Source organism: Mustelus asterias, chromosome 3 (genome assembly GCF_964213995.1).
Source record: "Mustelus asterias chromosome 3, sMusAst1.hap1.1, whole genome shotgun sequence".
In the NCBI taxonomy this organism is placed as follows: Eukaryota; Metazoa; Chordata; class Chondrichthyes; order Carcharhiniformes; family Triakidae; genus Mustelus; species Mustelus asterias.
The window spans coordinates 151,112,660-151,121,525 of record NC_135803.1 but is presented as its reverse complement, the minus strand read 5'-3'; the positions used below and the strand labels follow the sequence as shown (position 1 = coordinate 151,121,525).

The following is an 8,866-nucleotide window of genomic DNA, read 5'->3' as shown; positions in this document are numbered from 1 at the left end:
GAGCAGACTCAGTGGACAATTGGCCTACTTCTGTTCCTAAATCTTCTGGTCTCAAGTTGTCCAATTGCATTACATCTAATATGGCTCACTATACGTTGAACTTTGCAAGTTGGCTATATGGACTTGATTGTCACGTGCATTTTTTCTTGCGTGCTGTATAGATAAAACATACGGCTCACAGAGTACATAGGGGAGGAGAGGGTGCAGAATATAGTGTTACAGCCATAGCTAGGGTGCAGAGAAAGATCAACTTAATATAACGTAGGTCCATTCAAAGGTCTGAAGGCAGCAGGGCAGCACAGCGGCTAGCGCTGCTGCCTCTCAACACCAGGAGCCAGGTTCGATTCCCAGCTTGGGTCACTGTCTGCGTGGAGTCTGCACATTCTCCCCGTGTCTGCGTGGGTTTCCTCTGGGTGTTCCATTTTCTCACATTCCGAAACACGTGCTGGTTAGGTGCATTGGCTGTGCTAATGGGTTGGCTGGCTAATTGGCTGGCTGGGTTCGATTCCCGGCTCGGGTCACTGTCTGTGTGGAGTTTGCACATTCTCCTCGTGTCTGCGTGGGTTTCCTCCGGGTGCTCCGGTTTCCTCCCACAGTCCAAAGATGTGCGGGTTAGGTTGATTGGCCAGGTTAAAAATTGCCCCTTAGAGTCCTGGGATGTGTAGGTTAGAGGGATTAGTGGGTAAATATGTGGGGGTGGGGCCTGGGTGGGATTGTGGTCGGTGCAGACTCGATGGGCCGAATGGCCTCCTTCTACACTGTAGGGTTTCTATGATTTCTAAACTCTCCCTTAGTGTACGCGAACAGGCGCCGTGGTGTAGCAACTAGGGAATTTTCACACTAATTTCATTAATGTAAGCCTACTTTTCACACTAATGAATAAAGTTTAAGAAGCTGCTCGAATCAATTGGCACTTCCCTATTACCTGAACTTGCATGCTAGCTTTGTGATTTGAGAACCACCCCCACCCCCCCCCCCCCCCCCACGCCGATTTAAATAATATTCAGCTCCTTTATTCTTCCTACCAAAAAGTGCATAATTTCACATTTTCCTTGCCCACTCAACCTATCCATATTCCTCTGTATCGGACTTGACATGTTAATTCTGTATCTCTCTCCACAGATTCTGTCAGGCCCACTGAGTTCTTCCAGCATTTTCCAATTATTTCAGAGAAAGATTAAATTAAGAGAAAAATTTAGTCAGACAAAAGGACTGAAATTAAAAGTTCGGTCTTAGTAAAATCTTTTAAAAGCACATGTTGATTTGACATTGATCAGATTGAGTTGGTTCCCTTTCTGGGTCAGAGATTATTAGATACTTAATTAACAAGCATCATATCATCAAAAGGGCACTTTAACACTTAAAGTTTATTTATTAGTCACAAGGCTTACATTTACACTGCATTGAAGTTACTGTGAAATTCCCCTAGTCACCACACTCTGGTGTCTGTTCAGGTCAATGCGCCTAACCAGCATGTCTTTCAGACTGAGGGGGGAAACCGGAGCACTCGGAGGAAACCCATGCAGACATGGGGAGAACGTGCAAACTCCAGTGACCCAAGCCAGGAATCGAACCCGAGTCCCTGGCACTGTGAAGCAGCAGTGCTAACCTCTGTGCCACCGTCCCACCCACATTTATCTGCAGTCATCAATTTCTGCAGCAACATAGAGCTCCAGCAAATCTTGACGATGGCGTAGCTAAGGGCAAGCTGTCATTTGCGTAAAGCTGACTTATTTGCGTAGTGTGTGTCCTGAACACTATTTTTTCAGCAAGATTCAACCTAATATTTCTCAATGACACTTATCAATATGCATCTGCCAAGGAAAAATAATGTTACAATAGAGATCAGCACTTCTTTTGAGGTGGCAAGAGCCTCGATTGAAGTACAAAGGCCTTCATTCTCAATAAAACAAAAAGCTACTGAAATAAGAAAGCAACACTTCTAGAATTTCATTTTTATTAATTTTCAATTGAATAATCTTAATAAAGACAATTTTTCAAAATAAAAATAAAATGGTGGGAGGACTTTAGAACGGAAGGAGATCATTGTGGTGACAGGGAGGTCAAGCACCATTCCACAGACCTGCAGGTCCCAGTAAAGACCTTGCTGGATGTCATTAATACAGATATTTGAAATGCAGCAGACATACAACAGTTAACGTGCAAAGACAGTCGGTTTTGGTGCGAATGGAATTTAAACCCCCTGACCTGACCAAGCCAGAACTACCCTTTCCTGAAAGATAACGATACACTTACCATCAGTTAAATAATATCGACTGCAGGTCAGGCATCATATCGACCACTACAATTTAGTTCACTTGTTATATTAATTTTAGTATGTCAGGCCACCCAGGTTACATTTCCAAACAATAACCTTTATGCCTCTATCAATACAACGATGTGATTGATATAAGATTTGAAACCAGAGAAGCAATCCTGTTTATTCAAATCATCAGAAGGGTTTGGATAAGCAATATAGCAGAGGCAGCGTCTTCCTTTTTAAAAATCTATTTACCCCCTAGTTCCATAAAGGGCACACCACTGTACAACAGGCATTTGCATACATATATAAAGGAGTGCTGCACCTCTGTAAAACAGCAGTATTATTTCGCAGTAACAATCTTCTCTTTCAATGGTGCCAACCCATGCTGAAACTCTTGCCTAAAAGTCTCGTTGTTAAGCTCTTCCCTATCATGCTGTGGCATCAGATGCGAAAACTCAGCAGTGGAGGCAACGAATTCCAATTGGAAAAGCTACAAAGAGGTTGAAATAATTTTATTAAAAATGTGCTTTATAAAACAAATGACGTGTGGAGTCTGCTGGAGGCGGCAGTCTGTACGTTTATCACTGCATGATTGAAGCTTGGTTTTACTCTATGGAATGCAGAGAGCCAGTATAATATAGGATTCAAAGCAAATCTCAAAATTAGTCAGACAGTGGGAGTTTAACACAATTCAACGTGGGTGTTTCATTAGGACTCTTCAGGTACAATGGCTTGGCCCCTCCAGTGTGTTAATCTGTTTTTTTTAACATTTTCAGAGGTTTGTCTGGTCTGATGGCTATTTCAGATTAGCCATGAGCTAACTGAATGGTGTGTGTGTTACTATGTTCCAGCAGTGTGCTATTTTGGAGCAGAAATACACCGTTTATAAGAGGAGCATCACAGTGCCAGTGAAATAGGAAACATCCTCTGTAATCAGTTAAGCCTAATAATCAAATATTCCACCGGTGAAATGAAAACAGCCAGTTTATTTCTTCTTTACATGAAGTGTGAGATCTTGATATAAAAACACTGCAATCGACCACAAATCCTTCATTTTATCCCCTTCGCGCTAAAGAAACAATAATCCAGACTATGTCAGATATAAAATAATTGATAACCTAAGACAGTAAACTCACAGAAAGGTCAGCTCAAGTGATAGCCGTAAAGCATGACAGCGAAGCCCGGGTCTCAACCAGTCAAGTAAAAAAAAACAAGGATTTTAATACTTCAGGTCACGTTAGGAATTTAAAAAATACCCCCCCCCCCCTCCCTCCCTCCATACTACAGACTGCTGTTCATTGGGCACGATTTATTCAGCTTGAGAGCCTTTTCACTGACAATGCCTTACAAGGCAATTATTGATGTCTTGGCAGCCGCCAACTAAAACGTGGGATGAAATAACTAAACACTAATATTTAAAAAAAGTTATTCAGGACCGGTCAATAACGCTTACTAAAAGATCCGGCAAATGCTTCACTAAACTTATAGAATTCACTCAAGAAATAAGAGGCTAAAGAAAATATTGTATAATCGAGCACAATGGATTTCAAAAAAGCATTTGTTAAAGGTATCTCGTAAGTGGCTTACAGCAAAGGTAATAATGCACGGAATTCAGTGGAATGTGGTCACATTAACAGAGACACGGTGAGGACAAGTGATCCACAAAAAAACGATGTTGGTATTGCTCTATCTACTACTGGATGCAAAACCTAGACTTAGCAAGAGAGGAACAAAACTGAAACTTGCTGATAACATCAAACTCATAGCAAGCATTCTGAAAAGTGTAGAGCACAAAAACGGACGGGGAAGTGAAGGGGACAGAGGAAGTTCAATTTTGAAAAATTCTGAAGTAACGCAAGTTGACAAATCAGAACAGGAAAAGGAAGTGCAGCTTAAATGGTAATGAAATAGAAGAGATGGTTTGTAGATACACAGGCAGGTGGTTGGGGAAGTGGTCTTTTCCTTCACGTTTACTATTGTGAACAGCTATGTCAACATTTTCCATTTGGTTCTGCAGTGTCACCTGTGACAATTTTGCAGGTTTTAGCCATTAGACCGACTGACTGTGTTCAACACCACTTGCAATGTACTTCAGTTATAAAAGATAAGGTTGGAGACGTTGGGATTTTTTTCCTTGGAATGAGATTTGATAAAGGTATTCAAAATCCTCAGGGGCCAAGATTACAGGGAGAAGGTGGCTCATTGAATGAGCAATTCAATTGGTTCTGAGAGCCAGGGCAGACATGATGGGATGCATAGCCCCCTGCACTGCAACTATTGCATGATATTAGAAATATAGCGATAGAGCTACCTAATTATAATTAGAAAATCCTCCAAATGTTCAAAGAATTGTACAATGTGATCAACAATGGATCTTACCAACATTGCTGGTATGGAGTGCAATTTGACTGCTGTGTTCTGTACACGGCTTTATTCACAGCCAATAGGCATCAGCAGTGAAAATATAAAACGTATGCAAGTTTCCAGCCAAAAGATCACCTGCGGTACAACTGGACTTGCTGCCACTGGGTTAGAGGGCCTAAACTAAAAAAATGAATGCTTTCCACCTAATTTGTTGCTGTTGTGGTCCAGAATAATTCCTGGTAACCAGAGAATGGGGCTTTTCTGTGATGTTCTACTTATCAGAAGTCACTCTGTGCTTACTTAGGCAAAGTGCTACAGTGACTCAAATGTCTTTGAAAATATACCACAATAGTCAGTCAGTCCAGAAGGTGGAGTGTGGAAAGTTAGGCAGGCAGCAGCTGAACCATTGTGAAGCCATGGCAAATCCCAGCCCTGAAGTTGTTTCAATGATTATAAAACATCATGTCTTACGGGTTTTATGTTTAAAAATAAAAGTTGAAAGAATCTAAGTCACCAAATCAACCTGCCCAACTCCGGCCAGAATAGTCTTCTGTCCCTCCTCTACCTTCAGAGTTCTTGTTGGAGTGTCAGTCATTATGCCGTTAAGATGTTAATAAATTCTAACGTTACAGCCCCTTCAGTGCAACGTACAATGTTTACAATCAACAAAACTAACAGCATCTCTGTTCTCTTTGAGGTCAGAATGTCAAACAACGTTGATTTAGTTTTAAGTAGTGGTAGAAAACAGAAAAACAGTCCATTTAATTGAGCTTGAATTAGACAAGATAAGGTTGGAGACTACTACTGGATGCAAAACCTAGACTTAGCAAGAGAGGAACAAAACTGAAACTTTTTTTGATAAATGGAAAGCCCCATTTACATTAAAATACCAAAACCCATGTGATCCAAAACAGAAGTGGATTGAAAATAGAGTAGAATGGGAGAATGCAATGTAAAGCACTGCAGTGTTCCCCCTGAGACCACATTACTGGTCAGAGGGCAAAATGCTGCAACCACATGCTGTTGGCACTCGTAACCTGCACATGCGAACATACACTCGAACCTTACGCGAGGCTTATTGCAACAGCCATGGATTTTATTCACAATGTAACTAGAGTGTTTCAGTAGTACAGCATCTGTTCAACATTTACTCGATCGGTAATTGATTCCTCCTAGGTGGTCCAAAAGGATCATCTTGCTAACAGACTGTTGCCTCAAAAGACCACTTTGATGCTGGCACTCAACTATCACGTGCCTACCTTATCTCCAGGAAGAATGGTACCTTCTAACCACCAGCAGCCCTGTGTGAGCTGCCAATGCCAGGAATTTCTCAATGCAGCATTCACAACATTTTGATTTTTTTTTTAAAACCCCCAGAACTAGTTAGCTGATCTTGCATTATCTGCCCAGGCCATCACTAGCATGAGCTGCACTGGACTTGCTACATCAAGGTCACATCATCAGCCCCTATTGTTAAATCCAGTAGCAAATACAGTAGGTGCGCATCTTATTGAAATGATTAAAGACTCAAATCAGTACCAAACTAAAGAAAAATTACTAAAGCAAGTTCATTCATGTCAAAAAAACACCTTTAATTTTCTTTTGTCTTCTGCCAATTTTCTCGCCTGAAGATATAAGCTCCTTGGATGGGGTATGGGTCCACAGGCTTCAGCTGCCCTTCTGTACCTCACTCTGGTGGCGATTCTCCATGCACAAGTCTCAGCAACGAATGCTAAATGGATACTTGACCCCATCAAGCATGAACCTGCTCTCTCCCCATGGCTAACTGTCAGCTGGGTCGTGAGGAAGGGTGGAAATGATAGGCAGCAGTGCTGAGCCCTTTACTGATCTCCACCAGCAAGCACGCTTATGATTTAATTCAACATAGACTGAGGAATTAAACCCAGGACCAGTCCGACAAGCCAACTACTTGCTATGTAATGAGTAATGCAAGAAAGTTGAGTAATAAAAATTTGGTAAATTATCACAGCAGCCAGTTCATTCGCCAGTATTTCTGAATCTACTTTGACTGTCCCAATAAGAAAAATAAATGATTACACTTTAGATTTATTGAAGGGTGAACCATAGGTTTGTTGAAGCAAATATACACTCAACCTTAAAAAAAATTACCTTAATCAAAATTTTCTAAACCTTAGGATTTGGATATTTCTCAATTTGAAGTTTAAAGAAAACAAGTAGTTCTAAGATAAAATGGTGGCAGTAATCACTGCATTGTAACTAGTTACACCACATAAAAAATATTCTTCAGCTAAGATCAACAGCCATTTTTTCATGATTTAATGACTGCAGATACTCCTGTGGAACAGAACTATTAATGATTCTGGTCACACCTGAAATCCTCAAAAGCCTTTTCTAATTACAGTTTATCATGCCACAGCTCTTGAATATGAGACTTTGAGCTCTAAGTTAGGGATATGACATCTCAAATACTCGTCTCTACGAGGCTGCTCGACATTTCCCTGAAAGGGGTACACATAGGTCATGGAATGGTCTGGGCCGCAAAAAAACAGCAGACAGGGAAAGTAACTGGGCAGACACAACCCTTGCACATCACTCGATTGTGCCGATTCCTGTCTGGCAAGCTGAAACTCTCTATCCTTCCTGACCCAAGCCTTGTATAAGATACAGGAGCAATTGGAGAAGGGAGAAGGAAAAACAAGACAGATATTAGGACAACAAAATGGAAGCAAAAGATGAAAAAGCACAGCATTCTTCAATTGGGTTTTGCTTGTAGGAAAAGTGTCTAATAACGCAAACTACTAGCTATTGCAGCAACAAGCAACATACACAAGGTGCACCAGAAAATCACTGCACTTGAGAAGGCCCCTTCATTAAAAAAATACACAATTCAACCCAAGCTAAAAAAGCTCAACAAAAAAAAAGGGGGGGGGGTGGGGAAAGAGAGAAACGTTACAGTAAGTGGCAGCTGTGTATCACCTTGACAAGGTTTTAACAGAAACACCATAGGGAGGAACAGCACTGTTTTTTGAGCACGTGTGTGCGGTTAAATGCACAGAGCAACAAACTGGAGACTGGCTATAAGGCTGAACTGCTCCAATTGTGCAATTTGACAATTTTTCCACCCTTCTTGTTCTTCAAGATCATCATTTGTCACCTCCGATTTATATCACACTGTGGATCTGCATCATGCTGAATATGATAGATGCACAACTTGCATTTCAGAAACCCCTGGATTTGGAGCAGCTCATATCTGGTCTATTTTTTTTTAAAACACAATTCAGGGATCTTTAAAGCTTTATATGAAACATTAACACCTATCCCAGATACTTTTCAATGTAACACTCAGTGGTGAAACCACTGAAGCGATCAAAGCTTTACAACAATCATAGTTTTTTTTTAAAGTTTTTTTTGGCAAGAACTGTTCACCTACTTATAGAAGTAACAAAGAAACACAATCTCATTCATTTCATCTTATCAAAAATTACATTTAGTCTTCGTCTTTGTTGTTCAGTTTGATAATTCATAAACCAACATTTTTTTCTGGTTTTTGGAAAAAAAAAATCAAGATACAGAATATATGCTTTTAAATCCAAGAAGGTAGATAACGAAAAAAAACGAACATATGCCACACATTTTCCTATCCCTGGCTGGGCGGTAATGTATTTCATCATTACATCGTAGTTGCCCCACGGGATGGTAAGAGCCAGAAAATGCTGCTTTGCCCATTTATTTTTTCTGTGGGGAGTTTTATTTGTGTGTGTGGATAATTTTCACTTTGCTTTCATCAAACTGAGAAGGCACTGGATAACAACGTGCCTATATACCAGGATTCTCCAAGTCCAAACTGGTACCAAACAAGGAGACAAGTTGTTCTTCATAATTCACTATATTTCTCTTCATGATGTCCATGCAAGGGCCTAACAACCTTTCAAATGCTTGAATATCCATCACTGCAGAGGAGACAAAAAAAAGATATTTTTTAAAAAACTTAATAATCTTACTGCTCTAGGTCGACAAAATATTTCACATATTAGGTCCAAAGATGTGTGGGTTAGGTGGATTGGCCATGCTGAATTGCCCCATAGTGTCAGGGGGACTAGCTAGGCTAAATGCATGTGGTTATGGAGATAAGGCCTGGGTGGGATTGTGGTCAGTGCAGACTCGACGGGCCGAATGGCTTCCTTCTGCACTGTAGGGATTCTATGATTCTATGGATTCTATGACTAATTTGGTTAGAATAATGTAGAAGGCCAAAAA

General features: G+C 40.7%; 1 protein-coding gene across 1 annotated transcript in view; it reads right to left on the bottom strand.

Moving 5' to 3' along the window:
• Window positions 1-1,948: 1,948 nt before the first annotated feature.
• Window positions 1,949-8,866, bottom strand: part of prkar2aa (protein kinase, cAMP-dependent, regulatory, type II, alpha A) — a 323,658-nt gene continuing 316,740 nt past the window's right edge. The window contains exon 17 of the mRNA XM_078209955.1: window positions 1,949-8,559. Coding sequence (XP_078066081.1) covers window positions 8,426-8,559 — 134 coding nt within the window. The 3' untranslated portion in view covers window positions 1,949-8,425. The remainder of the gene's footprint in view (window positions 8,560-8,866) is intronic.